Source organism: Lolium perenne, chromosome 3, assembly GCF_019359855.2.
Source record: "Lolium perenne isolate Kyuss_39 chromosome 3, Kyuss_2.0, whole genome shotgun sequence".
In the NCBI taxonomy this organism is placed as follows: Eukaryota; Viridiplantae; Streptophyta; class Magnoliopsida; order Poales; family Poaceae; genus Lolium; species Lolium perenne.
The window spans coordinates 291956423-291979377 of NC_067246.2; the positions used below are offsets into that span (position 1 = coordinate 291956423).

At 45.0% G+C, this 22955-nt stretch overlaps 4 protein-coding genes across 4 annotated transcripts; 3 read left to right on the top strand and 1 right to left on the bottom strand.

Annotated features, from left to right (window-relative positions):
* The first annotated feature begins 1416 nt into the window (after window positions 1-1416).
* Window positions 1417-5217, top strand: LOC127345183 (probable magnesium transporter NIPA4). Its single transcript, XM_051371619.2, has 9 exons — window positions 1417-1933; window positions 2616-2672; window positions 2762-2852; window positions 2961-3121; window positions 3205-3332; window positions 3426-3563; window positions 3825-3917; window positions 4613-4718; window positions 4794-5217. Exons 1-9 carry the CDS (start codon window positions 1741-1743, stop codon window positions 4919-4921), a joined length of 1095 nt encoding a protein of 364 aa, XP_051227579.1. The 5' UTR covers window positions 1417-1740; the 3' UTR covers window positions 4922-5217.
* Window positions 5218-5301: 84 nt separating this feature from the next.
* Window positions 5302-6160, top strand: LOC127345184 (protein DMP7-like). Its single transcript, XM_051371620.1, has one exon. The coding sequence runs from the start codon at window positions 5507-5509 to the stop codon at window positions 6158-6160; it is 654 nt and encodes a 217-aa protein (XP_051227580.1). The 5' UTR covers window positions 5302-5506.
* A 63-nt stretch (window positions 6161-6223) lies between these two features.
* Window positions 6224-7390, bottom strand: LOC127345185 (NAD(P)H-quinone oxidoreductase subunit N, chloroplastic). The gene is made up of 4 exons (XM_051371622.2): window positions 6962-7390; window positions 6756-6872; window positions 6588-6673; window positions 6224-6504 (listed from the first exon to the last, which is right to left on the bottom strand). The coding sequence occupies exons 1-4, from the start codon at window positions 7313-7315 to the stop codon at window positions 6435-6437; spliced, it is 627 nt and encodes a 208-aa protein (XP_051227582.1). The 5' UTR covers window positions 7316-7390; the 3' UTR covers window positions 6224-6434.
* A 2036-nt stretch (window positions 7391-9426) lies between these two features.
* Window positions 9427-12418, top strand: LOC127345182 (zerumbone synthase-like). The gene is made up of 3 exons (XM_051371618.1): window positions 9427-9567; window positions 9831-9905; window positions 11508-12418. The coding sequence occupies exons 1-3, from the start codon at window positions 9524-9526 to the stop codon at window positions 12322-12324; spliced, it is 936 nt and encodes a 311-aa protein (XP_051227578.1). The 5' UTR covers window positions 9427-9523; the 3' UTR covers window positions 12325-12418.
* The last annotated feature ends 10537 nt before the right edge of the window (window positions 12419-22955 follow it).

The window sequence follows — 22955 nt, forward strand, 5'->3', positions numbered from 1 at the left end:
TTCATGTAAAAAAAGCTACTACTGGATTTCATGGCTCTGTTCGACCAGACACCTCAAATGGATTAGGCACCTAGATAGGCAAAGTCCAGTGAAAACCAAGACAAAGAATGATTCTAGAGGAAGATATAATTATCAAGATTTGTGTCAGCCAGCTTGAGAAAAAATATGCAAATTTTAGGGGCATCTAGAACAGTGAGAGTACATTTGTTGTTGAGGTGAAAATGAATAGCACTTGCTAAATCATCAAAGACAAAAAATAATGGACTAAATAGGCAAAACATTAAAATCAATTTCAAATCTACCAATCTCAAGGAACAAGCAAATAAATTATGTTCTGAATAACAATTAATTCAAATTAGCCTGTAAATCAGAAAGGGGAGAAAGTTATTGAGTAGGCATTGGTGTCAAATTACCCCAATAAGTATATATCACCATCTAGTGTTTTTAAGAAGGTTGGCCCCATATAACAATGAGGTTGAACTCCTTGCCATTGTTTCATGGCTTTGTCCTAGACCCTAAAGATGTGGTTTTCAATTTATAAAGATCTTACATGTATGTTGCGTCCATACTACAGAAAATATAACACTTTGTTGGCGGTTTTACCACCTCTTATGTCTGAGGAACAACCTAGGCTTGTTGACCATGCGACACCTTATGTTAGATGATTTTCTAGTACGATGACATCTTAATATTATTTGTCTGGACTTTCGGAAGTTTCTAGGCCAGCCACTAGATGTATCATAACGCGGGGGGGGGGGGGGGGAAGGATGCATCATCTTATAATGTTTGACTTAGCATTATCCTTAGAGGTGTCACACATCAATTTTTTGTTTAGTTGGAGAAGGAAATAATGTAAAAAATAACAAAATAATGACCATTATTCTCTTAGTGTTCGATGTTTTCACATCACTATGTTTCTAGGTCAGCCACTAGTTGTATCACAACGAGCCTAGGGGTGCAAGGATGCATCCTCTTATAATGTTTGACTTAGCATTCTCCTTAAAGGTGTCACACTATCACACATCATTTTTTGTTAAGTTGGAGAAGGGAAGAATGTAAAAAATAACCAAATATAAGAACTATTATTCTTTTAGTGTTCGATGTTTTCACATCACTATGTTATGAGGGCATGCCGAACGCATTGCTCTAGGGTACCATCCCACAGCTTTAGCTCTAGGTTCGGATGATCCAAAATAGATTTGAATGAGGAGGGAGCCACTGTTCAGGAAGCCGAATCTTAAACTTTAAATTATTATTTTTTTAGAGAGAAAGAGATACAGAGTCTCCTATTTATTTTCACAACAAACAAAAGTTTCACAAAGCCAGTTTTGCACCAAATCAAACAGAGGCCAGACGCCGGTTAACTCGACGCTAAGCAAGACCGGAGCGGCGAGCCAACAAGGCACCGGCTAGGCGGCTAGCTAGCCAAGTCCAACCGAAACATATCCGCGACGCGTGGACTCGACTCGCGCATCCTTCCCCTTGCCCCTCGCCGGCGTCGCCGTCGCCGTCGCCTGCGTTCGCTCGACCCCTCCTCACCCACAGTCCAAATCACCGCGAATGCGGAGCGTCGGCGCGAGCCGGCAGTGACCCGGCCGGAGGGGCGAGCCGAGGCCCCCACACGCGCGCGACACCTCCCCCCACCGCTCGCCGCATCGGGATCTCGCGCGCCTCGCCGCCGCCGCGCGATCTAGCGGCGTAGCGAAGGGCTTCCGGGAATTTCGGCGCCGCCTTGCAAGTATGGCGACGGAAACGTCCACTTCGGCGGCCGCTGGCTCGGGGGCAGGGAACTGGGTGGAGTCGTACACGGGGATGTCCACGGACAACATCAAGGGCCTGGTGCTCGCGCTCTCCTCCAGCGTCTTCATCGGCACCAGCTTCATCGTCAAGAAGAAGGGGCTCAGGAAGGCCGGCGCGTCCGGCGTCCGCGCAGGTGACCTAATTGCGTTGCCTACCATCCAGACGTCATTGATTTGCTTGTTGGTCCCTCATCCGTGTGTTACTTGTGTGTTCTGGTTGCCGCTCTGATCTGAGCTTGCCAATGCCAGTGTCTGATTATGCTCGATATCGCCGTTCGAGTTGTACTTGATTTGAGAACTCCGGGCCTAGCATTGGAGTTAGGGACAGGGTGAATGTTTCAGAGATTCGGTTGATGTTAGCATAGATTTAGATGACCGGGGAGTTCTCCTATTTTGGAGTTTATTATAGTGAATGGTGCCATGATGATGCATCCTCATCGCTCATTCCGCGGTGTTTGTTTCGATATGTGTTATAGTTTGGTTGTCAATATCATTGTTGATCCAGTTAACTGAATTGGGCACATTAATTTTGGATGAAGTAGTTCGATTTAGCGGAGAAGCCTTAGTAAGTTACTCTTTTAAAACAACGGCAAAAACTATCATTCTATTGTATTGACTTTTGGAGAGCTGTTCTTGGCTGCAAGTAGTGTGGAGCAATTGCCCAAAGTGGCCTGTTGGATGCGTGAATTGCTACTTTTGCTTCCTCTCTTCACTTTAATTATTAAGCTATTTCGTTCTCGCCGTTTATGTGATTTTGTAAGCAGAAAGCAGTTTGTTCTCGCTGACACGCAGCACGCTAATTGGATTTTATGGCAGGGGTTGGTGGTTACTCTTATTTGTATGAACCGTTATGGTGGGCAGGGATGATTACAAGTAAGTGCGCCTCTATGATACAAGTAGATCTTCATGTTCTGCTCCTACTGAACAATATGATCTTGACTGTATTCAGTGCTGTTTCTCAGTGATTGTTGGAGAAATTGCCAACTTTGCGGCATATGCATTCGCTCCTGCTATCTTGGTCACGCCACTTGGTGCACTTAGCGTCATCATTAGGTAAGACCTAGTAGTACGGCTCGTGATGATAGATATTGAGGTTTTCTGCCGTTTACAATTCTTGAAGTCACTATGTTCATTCTTCGTTCTAACATATTTCTCTTACAGTGCTGTTCTTGCACACATTATGTTGAAAGAGAGGCTACATATATTTGGTATGCTAGGGTGTGTTCTGTGCGTCGTGGGCTCAACAACTATTGTGCTTCATGCTCCTCAGGAGCGTGAAATTGAGTCTGTCGCGGAAGTGTGGGATCTTGCTACAGAACCAGGTACTTTCCTTTCTTTCCCTGGTTAGCAACGTCATTTTTCATTTATCTTACCAAGTACTAAGGTTGTTTTGCTTGTATTGCAGCCTTTCTATTTTATGCTACTGTCGTGCTTGCTGCAACTTTTGTGCTCATATTCCGCTGCATCCCAAAGTATGGTCAGACACATATCATGGTGTATATTGGTGTCTGTTCACTTGTTGGATCTCTGTCGGTATGTGTTCACATGTTACCAATTAATACCATGTGTGTTCATGTAATACTGTTGATTAATTTTGATCCAATTTTGTTTTTTATGTGCTGGCAGGTCATGAGCGTGAAAGCTCTTGGGATAGCCTTGAAACTGACATTTTCTGGGATGAACCAGCTAATCTATCCACAGACTTGGCTGTTCACAGTTGTAGTTGTTGCATGTATATTAACACAGATGAACTATCTGAACAAGGTAATAATACTCTCTGTTGGTGATTTTTTTAATCGCTTGCTTAGTGATCATGCTTCAGTATCTGCTAAGTTTCTTAAGAATCACACATTCTCACATGTTCCACTCAGGGTAGGCATGAAATGGTACTCGCATGTCTTTAATGTGCCATAATGGGCAGCAGTGTGTTATTAATATTAGTATTTCAAGTACCTGATTCTGCTTGTTATAAACTTAGGCTTGGTGTTTTGTAAATCATTCAACCTACTATTTTTGCTTTTGCAGGCTCTTGACACATTCAATACTGCAGTTGTTTCACCAATATACTATACAATGTTTACATCACTAACCATACTGGCTAGTGTCATAATGTTCAAGGTAACATATTTGGCTTTTTAGTTCTTTGATGGTGCTATATGTGCGACATTACTTGGTCTATTTGTTTAAATTAGAAGTTTAATGTGGATAAAGTAATTCTTGCTTTGTTTTGTACTAAAATCCCTTTTGGCAGTCATCTTGTCGTGTCTTACTAAAGGTTGACATAATGATTATGGGATCTTGAGGGTAAAGGGCAACATTTTAGTCCAAACCTATCACTGTCAACCAATTTTCTCTATGAGAATATTTTGTAGGTTAAAAGTTTGTTGTCTGAAACTGCGCCCTTGAAACCAAGGGCACCTAGCATGATCTAAGTCAGAGTTACTTTTCTTAAGTCTAGGTCAATCCAGTTATCAGTTCTTGTCCTCTAGAAATGACTGCTTAAATTGATTTAACTTCATAGTTATCTTTTAAGTTGTAAGTTGATATGGCTGCTGTCGGTTTGGCTACATAATGTTCCTCCAGTATATCTATTAATTATTCCTTCTTGTTTCAAGTATTAGTCAATGTTCCATCATCTATTTCGAGCTTCATGGTCAATATAAATATATCATGACTTATGCTGTCTAGCTTCAAGTTGTTTAGTCTGTCCAACTTATCTATCATAAGCTTGTACTCGACAAATGATTGTGTTAAACTTGAACAAGTACCAGTGCTCTCAAATATTTACAAACTACTAATGTACTTGCTGGCAGGACTGGGATCGCCAAAATCCAACTCAAATTGTGACAGAGATGTGCGGTTTTGTTACCATCCTTTCTGGGACATTCCTTCTTCATAAGACTAAAGATATGGTTGATGGTATGGTTGCTTTCCCCCCTTGTTTTAGTTTGCACATGGTTGTATTTTAGTAGGCCTAATTCTCTGGTATCATAGGTCTCCCACCGACTCTACCAATCAGGATCTCTAGACATACAGATGACAATGGCTACGGGGCTGAAGGAATTCCTCTCAGATCTGCTGCCGAAGGCATCCCTCTGAGGTCACCAAGGGCAGCAGAATAATTTTTGACAAACGTGAGATGCTTGGTGATCCTCCTTACCATGGTCAACATTCTTTCATTCCATCCAGTTCTTAGATTGTACTATAGGGTGCTAAACAGGAAAAGGCTCGGATCCTCGTGTAATTTTTGAGGAACAGGTAGAGTGTTGGGGGATAAGTCTTATACATATTTGAGATACCCAGAATGGATAAGAGTCAGAAGTTTTTCATGTAAATCACTCTGATTGATACAGGCCATTATCTGTGACTGTTGTATCTGGGAAAGAGGGAAAGAATCCTAAGCACATACACTCGAGAACCATTTGCTTCCTTTCCCTTGTTGAATCTACACATTGTTTTCTCAAAGTCAGTACATATGTGGTGAAGTGATGGCAATGTTCTTTGCTTGCGTGTGATGGCAATGCTCCGCTTGCCTTGCATGCTGCACCTCGAAAGTTATGCTTTCTTCCGTGTGCAAAGCCATGAATACCGAAAGCCAGATTCTTTTCTGCTCTTGTTCATTATAGCACTCTACTTAATTAACCTCGTCATCTCCTCGTCTCATCATCCCAGCCATCTCACACGCTCTTGCACACACATTATCGTCAATGGCTGAGGGAGAGGAATACAAGGTGCTCATCGAGCAACAAGCCAACAAAGACGGCAGCGAACCACACCAACACGAGGACGATGATGACGCCGATGACACCTCGAGCTTCATCCTGGTCATGAACTTCGTGCTGAGCGGCACGGCACGGCTCAACGTCCTCCTCCCAACGGCGACCATCCTGGCCTTCGCCATCTTTGCCCCTCTCGTCACCGACGATGGCAAGTGCACGCGCATCAACCACGTCCTGACCGCCGCGTTCGTGCTGCTCTGCGCCACCTCCTGCGTCTTCTTCACGCTCACCGACAGCTTCCGCTCTGCCACGGGTCGCCTCCGCTATGGCGTGGCCACCCCGACAGGCATCACGACGTTCTGTGGTGGTCGAAAGGCGCCAAGGGAGCCGGAGAAGTACAGGCTGCGGTGGTCGGACATGTTCTACACCACGCTATCACTGGTGGCATTCGTTACCTTCGCCGCCTCACACCATGACATCGTCCGGTGCTACTACCCCGAGGTGCCCAGGAAGGTGGTGAACACCGTACCGCTGGTGATCGGCTTCGTGGTGAGCCTCCTCTTTGTGCTGTTCCCTTCCAAGAGGCGAGGGATCGGCTACCCGTTTCTGCTCAGGACCGACCTCGTGTACCTACGGCGCTGAACATTTTACCGCGCTGTGCTGGCCATGCAAACATCCAATGGATCTGAAGATAAGGCCTCTCTTACTCTGTAACGGGACGTATGTAACCTTGCATATATGATTTGTTGGATCTGTATATTCGAAAGGTTTTACATGATTGATGATTCTAGTATTGAATTTGAGCCAAACTTCAACTGTATACGTATGTACATCCTTGCTTGCCCTCCTTAGTACAAAGCTGAAAACAGATTGTAAGGCGAGAGATGAGACGAGGTAGTTGCCGGATGAAGGTAGTTTATTCCTCCGCGTCCGGATCAGGCTCGAGGCCTGATATTTGCTTCAGTGGTTTCCAAGTAAATTTTCTCCTGCATCAAGACGGATCAAAAGTTATTCAGGCGAACAAACGCCTCCGTTCTTTCAGTGAGATTTCAGGCAGATATTTCCGTACCAGTTGCCACATTCGGCGATCACCCTGACTTTGGGGCGCAGGTCTGGAAGCATAGCCAGGAACTGCAGCTCAGCCTTGGACAGAACCTGAAAATGGAACACACGCAAATGTCACATTCAGTAAGATGTATGTCATGAACAAATTGATGAGCTCAGAACAGCGAGAAACCTTGGCTTCGAGGACCCAAACGACGAGCCCTTTGGCGTCAGGGTGCAGCAGGCTGAGCCTGTAGTCCACCTCCGGCGGGAAGTACCACCTCGCCACCGGCTGCCTCCCGAGGCTAGGCTGCAGCAGCACGAAATCCAGTCAGGCGCGCGGGGGCACACACATCAAAGGAGAGATGGATCGGCTCATCGATTTGCAGGCCGGCGTACCGGGCAGACGGGGTGGATCTTGGTGAGGGTGGACTCGGGGTCGCCGAGGCCGCGCGCGGACATGTCGAGGAAGTAGTACCCCTGGTACCGGAGGCGGTTCAGGTAGCGGCCCTCGTAGCCGCCCTCGTGCGGCGGGTAGATGGCCAGCGCCTTGTGCTCCTCCACGTCGTCCAGCCACCGCCCCAGGTCCGGCTTCACCAGGTCGCCGCCCACGAAGTCCATCAGCCCGCCGGCCGAGCGCACCGACACCGTCGACGGCCGTCCCGCGCCACGTCGTCCGGACAGAGACGGGGCGTGGAGCGGCGGGGACACCGCGCGCGCCGCCGCCGCGGCGGCTGCCGCTCCCGACCACATGCTTGATTCCGCTGCTGCTGCTGCCGCCGCGGCCGGTGTCCGTGTGTGCGGGTCGAGAGGCGGGGGGCAAAGCTGTGGCGGGAAGGTAACCGCGAGGGGATAAGTCTTGGCGGCGTGCTCGTGGTGTTGAACAACTGGGCCTGCAGCTATTTCATCACTTAACTCTGGTGGCCCAGCATTAAACCGTTCATTCTTCCCGGTTCTCAAAGATGAAATAAGCAGAAGCTCTCATCCATGACCACCAGAACATGGAGGTTGCTCTCTAAAAAAAAACAGAACATGGAGGCGAAGGCCCTGGAAATTAGGTACTACCTCTGATCCATTTTAAGTGCCGCTGATTTAGTACAAAAGTTGCACTAAATCAGCAACACTTAATATGGATCGGGCTGAATACATACATACCTCTATGGTCTTACATGAGTTGAGCTACTATTGACCACAACACGTGTTGAATGTGCCGTATTTGGATCCCCCATTAAGAGGTACATTTTTTTTTTGTAATTCCCTACAATTTTAATTTTATACTAAAAGATGTGTATTGTAATAAGATATGTTTACATATGTCGAAGTAGATGTTCATATGTGTCTATAACTATATATATTACATGTATCTAAATAAATATTCATGATCTAGAAAAGTGGTTCAACATATGATAATATTCATGCATAAAAAACTTTCATAGTGTGTATAAAGTTTAAGTTTTTTATTTCTAAAAAATGCATGTATATATTTAAGAAATTGGATAATAAAAGAAGGGGGAAAGAGAAATTTGCAAATAACAAAAAAGAAAACCAAAGGAACAAAAAAAATCCAAAGAAACCAACAAAAAACAACAGACAAAAATGAAGAAGAACCCAGTAGGCACTCGCCAACGACAAAACAAGACTAAATGGCGCAGACCCATTACGCGTGAGGAGAGCGAAGCTACAATGGGGTCGCAAAGGGCAACCAATAGGAAATTAGGGTCTATTGATTGAACATAATTATTGCGTTTATGATGAATCATTCAACTAATAAGGTGGTTGAGAGGCAAAACAAAATTGTTCTGTTACTATTAGGGGTGGACTCAGGCCTAGCGCAACTCGAGCGTCAACCTAAAACCAAAAATCATAGGGATGACATGGCTTAACCCATATAGCCCACCATGTAGCCATGGGTGTTAGTCGATCCTTGGCCAGCCCCTGATTACTAGTAAAGTATACTCTCTCCGTTCTAAAGTAAGTGTCATAACTTTATCTAGATTCGGATGTATAAAGTTATGACACTTATTTTAGAACAGAGGGAGTACATCTTATGGGGTCTTTATAATTAGCTAACAAAATTCTAGTCCAAGGCAATGCTATTGTTACTTTATGCCAATAAACATGAATGCTTGCAAAATTTTGAAGCTGCACATTAGTGAAAACAATGTTACCCCCTTTGCAATTTGCATTCAACCAATGACCTCTCTTTCTCCCTCTATGTCAAATGTAGTGTATATTAGTTTTTGTCAAAGTCCAACTTCATCAACTTTGACCAAGTATAGTATATAGAGAAAAATATTCACATCCACAATACCAAATACGTACAATAATACAAAAGTATGCAAAACAATTTGGACATCTACAATCCCAAATAAATTTTTGAAGACCATCATGTAGTATACTTTCGTATTGCTGTAGCTTTTTCGACATTGTAGATATGGATACCTTCATATATATGTTAGGTAAAATATTATGGCGTTTGTCTTCAACAGTTTCTGGTACTAGGAGAGTTTTTGTCGTATGGTTGATCCCGAAGATGATGGAATATTACACATTTGTGAACATGGGCTCAAGTGTGCGTGATTTTGAACAATTGTAAACTTCGGGAAATTCCTCGCCAGATTACGGTATTACAAAACTTATCTTAGTAACAAATAAAAATTTCCCAAATTGTTTCCACAGCATGAGAGAAATACAGAGAGGGAAGTTTTTTTTTCTTTTCCGAACCTTGTTTGAGTCGATTAGTATTTTGCTTTGCCTATAAAGTGAGACGAAAGTCAAATTTTCTAGAGGGAGACAGAGAGGGAAAAAGAGAAAGGTAGTTGGCTGAATGGAGGGGATGAGACCGGGAAGGTCTTCCCTGTTTAAATTCAGAATGTCAAAGCACACCACCATCATAGCATTCAGAGGACAAGGAGCAACCACCAGCACTTATCTGTTCTGTCCCTCCCTCCCACCCTCCTCATGAGCAAGGGCGCAATCTGCTCCGTCTCGTCGGCGAAAACTAGGTATTTCTCCACTAGTCTCTAAGTTCTCTCGGGTAGTTACAGTCTGCTCTCTTGCTTGCTTCGTACATGGCATCTCTGTGACTGTTCTGTTCATAGTATGTCCCTGCCTAAAAGGTACCTAGCAAAAATCCCTGTGGAGTTTTCTAACAAAGTCTACAAGTGCACTTGAACGGATCGATCTGTCCCATAGGTTATAGGGTACGTGGATGCATATACTTTTTGTGTCACTGATCCGCTAAATTGTTTCTTGTTCTCTTCTGTAGTGAGGCGATCATCCGGGATATGGCCGAAGTTGCAGCGCCGGAATTGTTGGGGGCGTCGGCAGCGAAGAAGGGAAGGTAAAGCTACTGGCCTGCCTTGGTATAGAAGTCACTTAAGCCTTTAATTTGCAATCTTGCTTGCATTTGTTGGCGAGCTGGCGCACACAAGGGCAAACTTTTCCTTGTCATCATGTGTAGTCATATGAGATCTCACATCCATGGTGTCTAGAAGATGGTAGATGGAGCTGCCGCCTTGGCGGCATGTGATCTTGTAGATTCCAGCAAGCAAGCCAGCGATAGTGTTGCCAGAGTATTAGCCAGCAAGAATCTTCCCGTTCAATCATTGCCTATCCAGCGTTGACTCCCCAACCCAATACATGCGCAACCACTATGCCATGATCAGATCCCGGTCTCCTTTGATTTAAAAGATAGGAAAAGTATAGAAATATGAAAGGCATATGATCTTTATCGAAAAATGAAAGGCATATGATTAGAATGGCATATCTATTTGAATCTTATAGGAAGATGAAGTGTGTTTGATTGTAGCAAAGATTTTTTTTCATGAGGTATGAGCCAATGCTTTTTTGCTATATGAATTACACTACAAGATTTCTATAGGATATGTTCCTATGAACCAAAGAACATGTATAGAATTTTTTTCCATAGTAATCAAATCCTACACAATTCCTATGCAAATCTTATAAATCAAATCAGCCCTTAATGTCGGAGAGTGTTTTCTTAGACGTGTATGCTATATAGCGTGCACGAAATCCGAAAACTCATCGGTGTCCTTGAGCACCAGTAAGGCAGTAAGCTTGTTTTTTTGATTTTTTTGAAAAACGCATATTCCAATCTCCAAAAATTATGCAAATAAATACATAGCTAGATATATATACATCTAGATTGTGCGTCAGAAATTTACTTGAAAATACGCTGCCTTTTGGAAATACAAAGAGATAAATTTCTGACAAAAATACTCATATACAACATTTACATGCAGATTTTTTTTACAACCAAAACATTACGAGTTTTCTACCGAAACTTCACGGATATTTTGACAAAATAAAACTCGATTGTTTTAAAGTAAAGTTTCACCAAGTTTCAAAAGTCGACTTTCAAAAATTATCAAAGTATATTCAGTATTGCCTTTTTTTGCAGCTATCTTTTACTAGGGATGCAAATATTCAAACAGATTTCGAATAAACTTTTGGTTTAAAAGCTATAGACTTTTAAGTTTACAACTAAAGTATGGAATGAGAGAGAAAGTAACCGACACATATCTGAAGAAATGGGAGAGAGGTCTGCTAGTTTGTATTGCTACCTCGGTTCACAACCGTGCGTCGGTTAAATAGGATCGGAGGGAGTACGTGTGTCACCAACACTGAGAATGTTTTTCAGTTTTGACCAGTGCTCTTGGCCCTCCTGTCGAATGGATTTGTTTCTGATGGACTGTTCCCTCATCCGAATACCATCATTGACAAAACTGTCGGTGACGTATCAGATCTGCACACATAAGCACCACAAACACCTGTAACTAAGGAAGATGAAAAGTTAAATCCACGAATCTTGACAAATCGCAACTTTCTTTAGACGAACAATATATCTTCCGACTTTCGTTCTGCTGGGTTCGCTGCCACTTCCGAATACTGACAGACGGAGGACATCTATTTTTTTGTGCAGACTGGAAGGGAAGATAGCGCTTGTAACAGGAGGAGCAAGTGGGCTCGGCAAGGCCACGGCCCACGAGTTCATCCAGGAGGGCGCGTCCGTAGTCATCGCGGACGTGAACTCCGCTCTGGGCGTCCAGACGGCCCAAGAGCTGGGCCCGCAAGCCCATTTCGTCCACTGCGACGTCACCGTCGAGGACAGCGTCGCCGGGGCCGTGGACGCCACCGTCGCAAGGCACGGCCGGCTGGACGTCATGTTCAACAACGCCGGCATCGTCGGCGCGCTGTCCGGCACGTCGGAGATGGCCAGCCTGGACCTGGGCGAGTTCGACCGCGTGATGGCCGTGAACGTGCGTGGCACCCTGGCGGGGATCAAGCACGCGACGCGTGTGATGGCGCCGGCCGGCCGCGGCTCCATCCTCTGCATGGCGAGCATCAGCGGCATCCTAGGCGGCCTCGGAAGCTATCCCTACGCGGTGTCCAAGCTCGCCGTCGCCGGGCTCGTCAAGACCTCCGCCGCCGAGCTGTCGCGCCACGGCGTCCGGATCAACTGCATATCGCCGCACGCCGTGCCGACGCCGATGGTGGTGGAGCAGTTCTCGCAGATATTCCGTGGCGCGGATGAGGCGCAGCTGGCCGCTATCATCAGGGGGCTCGGTGAGCTCAAGGGCGCGACGTGCGAGGATGCGGATGTGGCCAGGGCGGCCGTGTACCTCGCGTCCGATGATGCCAAGTACGTGTCCGGCCAGAACCTGGTGGTGGACGGCGGGTTCACCACCTACAAGTACATGAACCTGCCGCCCCGCAAGCCACATGACATAAGCGAGTGATTGATTGGCCGCGGTTGATATTGCTTGCGTTTGTGCTCGTGTCGACGGTGTGTTTGTACAAAGATGCATACACGAAATAAACCAACATGAAGAATTTTTTTGTTGTTGAGCAATCGGCACGACCAATGCATTTTTATATAGAAAAGAGAAACCCATACAAGCACGAGAGGGCTTGTTTTTGAATGGAACATGCCAAAACCAAGCAAAGCTAGATGATGAATGCACTAATCTGGACCACCTGGGATAGCCGGCGCGTAGACTGTGAAAGCTCGCTCGCGTTGCATATTGTCATCTTTGGAAATCATTGCCACCCCAATAAACGTGAGCCTACGGCCCGTGAAGACCTGACGATTCCTTTTTTTTCTTCAAATGTTCCATAAGACGTAGAGAAGGCGCCCCCTTCCTTAGCTTCCCCTCAATGAGTTTGTCCCACCACTTTAAGATGCTAGGAAAATTTTGCCCGTGCACATAATTGTCAATGTCGTCCCAAGACTGGAAGAGGTTTCAAACAGCCGTGGTGAAAGGACAGTCTTTACCTAGGTGGCTTGCCGTTTTTGGGGCACTTAGGTATAGCTGGAAAATAGGCTTAGCCTCTGATGGCTAACATATCAGTTGTCAACAGCTTTCCGTGGAGGGCCAACCAAGCGAACAGTTTGGCAAACACATTCCATATTTTCAGAGCGAGGAAACAAGGGTGGTAACCAAGGAATTGTGTATGGTACGCGGAGCTCGCGGTGTAGATTCCTTCGTTGGTCAACGTTATCGTCTTTGATCTTCTTTGCGAAGCAACGATTCTTCCTAGTTGCAATCTTGCAAAGATCATGTGCTCAAAGCCGAAGGGGGCCTCGGTTACACCAGCTGTCATGCTAGAAGGAAGATGTTTTTCCATTGCCGAGGTCACCCTTGGTGGGAGCCCGGATGGGATGGAAACTTACCCATATACGCAAGAAAATAAAAAAGAAATTGAGAAACCTAGGGGAAATAATATAGCTTTTCTAACTGTTTTTAGAAACTTGCACTACTACTTGTTTCTTTGGGATATTTTGGGGAACTAGGTAATTTGGCCGGAAACTTGCTTTCCCTTCCCTTCCCGCATAAGGTGAAACAACGCCAATCACTATCAAAGTAGAGAGAGGACTTTCTGAGCAGGTACTCAGTGCGCACCCGTATCCACGCTGCCTATAGTGCATCAAGATCTGTGCTAGTTCTTTTTGTTCCTCTCTCAAACAACTTCTCATTGTATCTCTCACACCACACAATCTTTCAACTGGAAAATTTGCAGATCACTTAAGAATAACAACTAGAATGTGGGAAAATATTTCTGATTTTTTATGTCATTATCTATATATATTTCAAGATTTTATTTTGAGTTTTTTTAAAAATTGAAATTTAAAATTGAAGAAAATCCAAACTATCCCCCCCCCCCCATTCTATTTGTTATTTGTAGTGACTTGCAAAAAAACAAATCGAAATATTATATAATTTAAAAGATATGGAAAAGAAAACATAAAAAAGGTGAAGGTACGCAGAGCGCATGTGCTGCTTTCTTCAAGTTTTCTCCCCTATCAAAAACAGGATGCTTCTTCCTTCTCCTTGTGTAGGCACGGTCTCCCGTCGGCAAAATCGTCTCCGGACCCCGGCGACGAGAATGCGATGGCGACTGCAGTGGTGAGGGGCGTCCGTTTATTAAGGCAGCACGAACGCACCAAAGAGTGTCGACGAGACTTGGCATCTGATCTGGGATGTGCTAGAATCTCACCGGAAAAGCGAAGATCACATCGCGTGAAGTGTCGGGATCTCTGAAGATTCATTCAAGCATTCGACGGTTCTCCAACCACTCCGGAAAAGAACGGTCGATCCATTAATTTTACGCTGCAGAGTAAGGGCATCTCCAACGGGACGATGCAGACGGACGCTAAGCGATCGTTTGCGTCATTCGTGACCGAAAATACGTCTGGGGTCTGCTCCAGCGGGGTGACACAAAGTGATCACGCAAGCCTGGTCCGAATATGCGCTAGGTTTGCGTCGCCGAGTGTCCGCCGAAACTCACGTAGAACCCGCGCACCAGTAGTAGGGAGGCAGATAATATTCCCGCTAGTGGCCATTCTCCGTGCGAAAAATTAAAGTAGACCGGCGTCAGCAGTCCAGAAGCGATGGACGTCCTCACCGCCGCAGCCACCACCATGGATTCCGAGGTAAGCCTCGCACCCGCCGCTGTCCCAAACTCCCCCATAGCGACGACCATAGCCACAATGGAGCCCGCAGCTCCGGCGGAAGCAAAGCGTCCCGCCACCGGCGGCCGGGACGCTAAGCCGAAGGAGGAGAAAGGCGTCGAGGCCGCGAAGCGTCGTGGCCGGCGAAAGAACTAGAAGGAGAGGAATGCAGCGGTTGTCGCCCTGGAGGCCAGCCAGTTGGCGTGGCAGATGCAGCTGAAAGTCAGTGCCGCACAAGTAGGCCTCCATCCGAGCTTAGCGGCGGCCTACATGCTCGTCAAGCGAGATGGGATCACCGGCGTCGCTCCTTCAGCCTTGTCGGTGAGCTCGGTAAGTTGCCAGTTGTGTCCTAAAATGCCCACTGCCTTATAGGTCCACTCAACGTCGCGGTTCGCCTCCGGCGTGGCGCCGGTGCAGTTCAACGGGGCGCCGGTTCCCAACCTCAACCGGACGCCGAGAAGCGGTGACTCGTGCCTGGGCGCGACACACAAGATGCATCAGGTGCCGAAGGAGAGCATGCTGGTGCCCCGTAGCCTGTTTGAGGAAATGGCACCATCTGTCCCGACGATGGACGACCCGGTACGGTAAGCTCACTCACTTTGTGCGACTACCGTGTGCCATGCATCTGGTGATTCGTATGCCTATTCGAAGGGACGGTATGACAGCGACATCGAGGCCATGATCTACGACAGCGGCTTTGTTGGCTTTGCCAGGGCCGGGACAGGGTCGCATAATGAGTGGGAACCGACGCAAGATGCGGAGGACATCGATGCCGCACGACTGTTCTCCACCCAGCCTATGCAGGCAACAACCGTGTGCGCCGGCGACTATGAGGACGCGCCAACATGGCCTATCCTCACCATGGACGATGCTAGCAAGAAGAAGGGGGAGAGCCATGATACGTCTCCGACGTATCGATAATTTCTTATGTTCCATGCCACATTATTGATGTTATCTACATGTTTTATGCACACTTTATGTCATATTCGTGCATTTTCTGGAACTAACCTATTAACAAGATGCAGAAGTGCCAGTTGCTGTTTTCTGCTGTTTTTGGTTTCAGAAATCCTAGTAAGGAAATATTCTCGAAATTGAACGAAATTAAAGCCCAGGGGCCTATTTTCTCACGAAGCTTCCAGAAGTCCGAAGGAGAGACGAAGAGGGGCCACGGAGGGGCCACACCCTAGGGCGGCGCGGCCCCCCCTTGGCCGCGCGGCCCTGTGGTGTGGGGCCCCCGTGCCGCCTCTTGACCTGCCCTTCCGCCTATAAAAAGTCTCCGTGACGAAACCCCCAGTACCGAGAGCCACGATACGGAAAACCTTCCAGAGACGCCGCCAACGCCGATCCCATCTCGGGGGATCCAGGAGATCGCCTCCGGCACCCTGCCGGAGAGGGGAATCATCTCCCGGAGGACTCTACGCCGCCATGGTCGCCTCCGGTGTGATGTGTGAGTAGTCTACCCCTGGACTATGGGTCCATAGCAGTAGCTAGATGGTTGTCTTCTCCCCATTGTGCTATCATTGTCGGATCTTGTGAGCTGCCTAACATGATCAAGATCATCTATCTGTAATTCTATATGTTGCGTTTGTTGGGATCCGATAAATAGAGAATACTTGTTATGTTGATTATCAAAGTTATGCTATGTGTTGTTTATGATCTTGCATGCTCTCCGTTACTAGTAGATACTCTGGCCAAGTTTTTGCTATTAACTCCAAGAGGGAGTACTTATGCTCGATAGTGGGTTCATGCCTGCATTGACACAGGACGATGTGAGAAAGTTCTAAGGTTGTGTTGTGCTGTTGCCACTAGGGATAAAACATTAGTGCTATGTTCAAGGATGTAGTCACTAGTTACATTACGCACCATACTTAATGCAATTGTCTGTTGTTAGCAACTTAATACTGGAGGGGGTTCGGATGATAACCTGAAGGTGGACTTTTTAGGCATAGATGCAGTTGGATGACGGTCTATATACTTTGTCGTAATGCTCAATTAAATCTCACTATACTCATCATGATATGTATGTGCATGGTCATGCTCTCTTTATTTGTCAATTGCCCAACTGTAATTTGTTCACCCAACATGCTGTTCGTCTTATGGGAGAGACACCTCTAGTGAACTGTGGACCCCGGTCCAATTCTCTTTACTGAAATACAATCTACTGCAATACTTGTTCTACTGTTTTCTGCAAACAATCATCTTCCACACAATACGGTTAACTCTTTGTTACAGCAAGCCGGTGAGATTGACAACCTCACTGTTTCGTTGGGGCAAAGTACTTTGGTTGTGTTGTGCAGGTTCCACGTTGGCGCCGGAATCACTGGTGTTGCGCCGCACTACATCTCGCCGCCATCAACGTTCAACGTGCTTCTTGACTCCTACTGGTCCGATTAAACCTTGGTTTCTTACTGAGGGAAACTTGCCGCTGTGCGCATCACACCTTCCTCTTGGGGTTCCCAACGGACGTGCCAACCACACGCATCAAGCAAATTTCTGGCGCCGTTGCCGGGGATCTGAAGAAAAGTTACTCCACAAAGATTTCTAACTCCCACGCCAACTCCGCGCCAGCAACAAATTTCTGGCGCCGTTGCCGGGGAGATCAAGACACGCTGCAAGGGGAGTCTCCACTTCTCAATCTCTTTACTTTGTTTTTGTCTTGCTTAGTTTTATTTACTACTTTGTTTGCTGCACTAAATCAAAATACAAAAAAATTAGTTGCTAGTTTTACTTTATTTGCTATCTTGTTTGCTATATCAAAAACACAAAAAAATTAGTTTACTTGCATTTACTTTATTCATCATGTTTCCTTTTAATTTTACCACAAAAAACATACCGGTAGGACGTGGGTCTATAGTTGGGAGAAATAATATAGAAGAATTTTTCAATCATGTTAGTACTATTGAAAATTTTGAAGATAGACACTTGGTAGACCTTGCGCCTACTTATGAAATTGCTGCTGCGCATTTAGTTCGCCTGTTGGAAACTAAATTTGTTAATCTTAATCCTATAATCCAACACATGTTTTTCACACTTGGTGATATGGAAGAGGGGGAAAAGAAAGATTTTGTATTAGAAACCCTTCTTAGAGAATTTGGTGGTCTAGCAAGAGAAGCTAGAAAGGTGTTTGCTAAATTTAATATGCTTGGTTCTCCTACTAATTTTGTTAGTCTCCTTGAAAGGATGGATATGGATAGAATAAGATACACTAATAATATTGATGATGGAGGGGAGATAAAAGCACCAATACCATGTAAGCTCTTAGCTATGAATGATGCATTAGAAAATAACTATGCTTGGCTAGTTCCTGAAAATTTGTTTGATGAGAGTAGCACGCCTAAGACTAATGAAAAGGGAGATGCTGAAACTTATGTATCCAATATACTATGCCTAGTTGAGAAAACTCCACACCCCGCTGTAGAAGTACCACCCTTCGATAATACTTGATACACACTTTCTGCGCCTAGCTGAAAGGCGTTAAAGAAAAGCGCTTATGGGAGACAACCCATGTTTTTACCTACAGTACTTTGTTTTTATTTTGTGTCTTGGAAGTTGTTTACTACTGTAGCAACCTCTCCTTATCTTAGTTTTGTGTTTTGTTGTGCCAAGTTAAGCCGTTGATAGAAAAGTAAGTACTAGATTTGGATTACTGCACAGTTCCAGATTTCTTTGCTGTCACGAATCTGGGTCCACCTCCCTGTAGGTAGCTCAGAAAATTAAGCCAATTTACGTGCATGATCCTCAGATATGTACGCAACTTTCATTCAATTTGAGAATTTTCATTTGAGCAAGTCTGGTGCCATTTTAAAATTCGTCAATACGAACTGTTCTGTTTTGACAGATTCTGCCTTTTATTTCGCATTGCCTCTTTCGCTATGTTGGATGAATTTCTTTGATCCATTAATGTCCAGTAGCATTATGCAATGTCCAGAAGTGTTAAGAATGATTGTGTCACCTCTGAATATGTCAATTTATATTGTGCACTAACCCTCTAATGAATTGTTTCGAGTTTGGTGTGGAGGAAGTTTTCAAGGATCAAGAGAGGAGTATGATGCAACATGATCAAGGAGAGTGAAAGCTCTAAGCTTGGGGATGCACCCGGTGGTTCACCCCTGCATATATCAAGAAGACTCAAGCGTCTAAGCTTGGGGATGCCCAAGGCATCCCCTTCTTCATCGACAACATTATCAGGTTCCTCCCCTGAAACTATATTTTTATTCCATCACATCTTATGTGCTTTTTCTTGGAGCGTCGGTTTGTTTTTGTTTTCTGTTCTGTTTGAATAAAATGGATCCTAGCATTCACTTTATGGGAGAGAGACACGCTCCGCTGTAGCATATGGACAAGTATGTCCTTGGTTTCTACTCATAGTATTCATGGCGAAGTTTCTCCTTCGTTAAATTGTTATATGGTTGGAATTGGAAAATGATACATGCAGTAATTGCTATAAATGTCTTGGGTAATGTGATACTTGGCAATTGTTGTGCTCATGATTAAGCTCTTGCATCATATGCTTTGCACCCATTAATGAAGAAATACATAGAGCATGCTAAAATTTGGTTTGCATATTTGGTTTCTCTAAGGTCTAGATAATTTCTAGTTTTGAGTTTGAACAACAAGGAAGACGGTGTAGAGTCTTATAATGTTTTCAATATGTCTTTTATGTGAGTTTTGCTGCACCGGTTCATCCTTGTGTTTGTTTCAAATAAGCCTTGCTAGCCTAAACCTTGTATTGAGAGGGAATACTTCTCATGCATCCAAATACTTGAGCCAACCACTATGCCATTTGTGTCCACCATACCTACCTACTACATGGTATTTTCCGCCATTCCAAAGTAAATTGCTTGAGTGCTACCTTTAAAATTCCATCATTCACCTTTGCAATATATAGCTCATGGGACAAATAGCTTAAAAACTATTGTGGTATTGAATATGTAATTATGCACTTTATCTCTTATTAAGTTGCTTGTTGTGCGATAACCATGTTCACTGGGGACGCCATCAACTATTCATTGTTGAATTTCATGTGAGTTGCTATGCATGTCCGTCTTGTCTGAAGTAAGAGAGATCTACCACCATATGGTTAAGCATGCATATGTTAGAGAAGAACATTGGGCCGCTAACTAAAGCCATGCTCCATGGTGGAAGTTTCAGTTTTGGACAACAATCCTCAAATCTCAAATGAGAAAATTATTAATTGTTGGTATATGCTTATGCATAAAAGAGGAGTCCATTATCTGTTGTCTATGTTGTCCCGGTATGGATGTCTAAGTTGAAGAATAATCAATAGCGAGAAATCCAATGCGAGCTTTCTCCTTAGACCTTTGTACAGGCGGCATAGAGGTACCCCTTTGTGACACTTGGTAAAAACAATGCATTGTGATGATCCGGTAGTCCAAGCTAATTAGGACAAGGTGCGGGCACTATTAGTACACTATGCATGAGGCTTGCAACTTATAAGATATAATTTACATGATGCATATGCTTTATTACTACCGTTGACAAAATTGTTTCATGTTTTCAAAATCAAAGCTCTAGCACAAATATAGCAATCGATGCTTTTCCTCTATGGAGGACCATTCTTTTACTTTCAATGTTGAGTCAGTTCACCTATTTCTCTCCACCTCAAGAAGCAAACACTTGTGTGAACTGTGCATTGATTCCTACATACTTGCTTATTGCACTTATTATATTACTCTATGTTGACAATATCCATGAGATATACATGTTACAAGTTGAAAGCAACCGCTGAAACTTAATCTTCTTTTGTGTTGCTTCAATGCCTTTACTTTGAATTATTGCTTTATGAGTTAACTCTTATGCAAGACTTATTGATGCTTGTCTTGAAGTGCTATTCATGAAAAGTCTTTGCTATATGATTCACTTGTTTACTCATGTCATATACATTGTTTTGATCGCTGCATTCACTACATATGCTTTACAAATAGTATGATCAAGATTATGATGGCATGTCACTCCAGTAAATTATCTCGTGTTATCGCTTTTACCTCGCCGACGAGCAGAACTAAGCTTGGGGATGCTGATACGTCTCCGACGTATCGATAATTTCTTATGTTCCATGCCACATTATTGATGTTATCTACATGTTTTATGCACACTTTATGTCATATTCGTGCATTTTCTGGAACTAACCTATTAACAAGATGCCGAAGTGCCGATTCTTTTTCTGCTTTTGGTTTCAGAAATCCTAGTAAGGAAATATTCTTGGAATTGGACGAAATCAAAGCCCACGGGCCTATTTTCTCACGAAGCTTCCAGAAGTCCGAAGGAGAGACGAAGAGGGGCCACGGAGGGGCCACACCCTAGGGCGGCGCGGCCCCCTTGGCCGCGCGGCCCCGTGGTGTGGGGCCCCGTGCCGCCTCTTGACCTGCCCTTCCGCCTATAAAAGTCTCCGTGACGAAACCCCCGGTACCGAGAGCCACGATACGGAAAACCTTCCAGAGACGCCGCCAACGCCGATCCCATCTCGGGGGATCCAGAGATCGCCTCCGGCACCCTGCCGGAGAGGGAATCATCTCAGGAGGACTCTACGCCGCCATGGTCGCCTCCGGTGTGATGTGTGAGTAGTCTACCCCTGGACTATGGGTCCATAGCAGTAGCTAGATGGTTGTCTTCTCCCCATTGTGCTATCATTGTCGGATCTTGTGAGCTGCCTAACATGATCAAGATCATCTATCTGTAATTCTATATGTTGCGTTTGTTGGGATCCGATGAATAGAGAATACTTGTTATGTTGATTATCAAAGTTATGCTATGTGTTATTTATGATCTTGCATGCTCTCCGTTACTAGTAGATACTCTGGCCAAGTTTTTGCTATTAACTCCAAGAGGGAGTACTTATGCTCGATAGTGGGTTCATGCCCGCATTGACACAGGACGATGTGAAAGTTCTAAGGTTGTGTTGTCTTTGTTGCCACTAGGGATAAAACATTAGTGCTATGTTCAAGGATGTAGTCACTAGTTACATTACGCACCATACTTAATGCAATTGTCTGTTGTTAGCAACTTAATACTGGAGGGGGTTCGGATGATAACCTGAAGGTGGACTTTTTAGGCATAGATGCAGTTGGATGACGGTCTATGTACTTTGTCGTAATGCCCAATTAAATCTCACTATACTCATCATGATATGTATGTGCATGGTCATGCTCTCTTTATTTGTCAATTGCCCAACTGTAATTTGTTCACCCAACATGCTGTTCGTCTTATGGGAGAGACACCTCTAGTGAACTGTGGACCCCGGTCCAATTCTCTTTACTGAAATACAATCATCGCAATACTTGTTCTACTGTTTTCTGCAAACAATCATCTTCCACACAATACGGTTAACTCTTTGTTACAGCAAGCCGGTGAGATTGACAACCTCACTGTTTCGTTGGGGCAAAGTACTTTGGTTGTGTTGTGCAGGTTCCACGTTGGCGCCGGAATCACTGGTGTTGCGCCGCACTACATCTCGCCGCCATCAACCTTCAACGTGCTTCTTGACTCCTACTGGTCCGATTAAACCTTGGTTTCTTACTGAGGGAAACTTGCCGCTGTGCGCATCACACCTTCCTCTTGGGGTTCCCAACGGACGTGCCAACCACACGCATCAAGCCACAGGACACAAGGATTCAACAACGACGAGGACAAGTGCTTGTGCGACGCGTGGCTGGCGACCAACCATGACTGCATTAATGGCGCCCAACAAAAGAGCAAGGTGTACTAGGCCAAGGTGATGCAGGAGTACAATGAGAGAAAGCTTCACGAGCCCTACGAGATGCCAAGCCCTCGCACAGAAGAGTTCATTAGAAAAAAGATGGAACTACATCGAACAAGAGACAAGTAAGTTCTGCTCCGTCGTTGAACATTGCATCAACAACCCCATTAGGCGTTGGCGTTATGTTACTGGTAAAGAAACGGGCATGATCATTCTATTCTATGTACATCATTCGCAAACCATGATCCGGACGCTAAACCAATTGCAGGTATCCCGGGCCTTGAAGAGGTTCAAGGCAGTGCATAAGAAGAGCTTCCATATGGTCCATTGCTGAAACAAGCTGAAGGGCGCGCAAAAGTGGAAGACAAGCTTTGCTAACCGACTTGAGCAGTGTCGACGATGACACCAGGGACTGGTTCATGAAGAGGCGTGCCGAAATCCACGCGAGAGACTCCTGATCAGCGACGCCAATGTCTAGCACCATGGACTCTTTTTGGACTTCATATTGTTGTGCCCCTTTTGGATTCCACTTTGCGACGTACCATGTGCAAAGCGTGATGAGCTTATTTCAGACCTCAATTTAAGCTAATTTGAGGCTATAATTTCGTGCAAATTTGAGTTAATTTGAGTCTACAACCTCTTTTCTGAATTTTCTGAAACTAAACTGGCCCGCGCCGGAAATGCGTCGGTCCGCTGGAGTC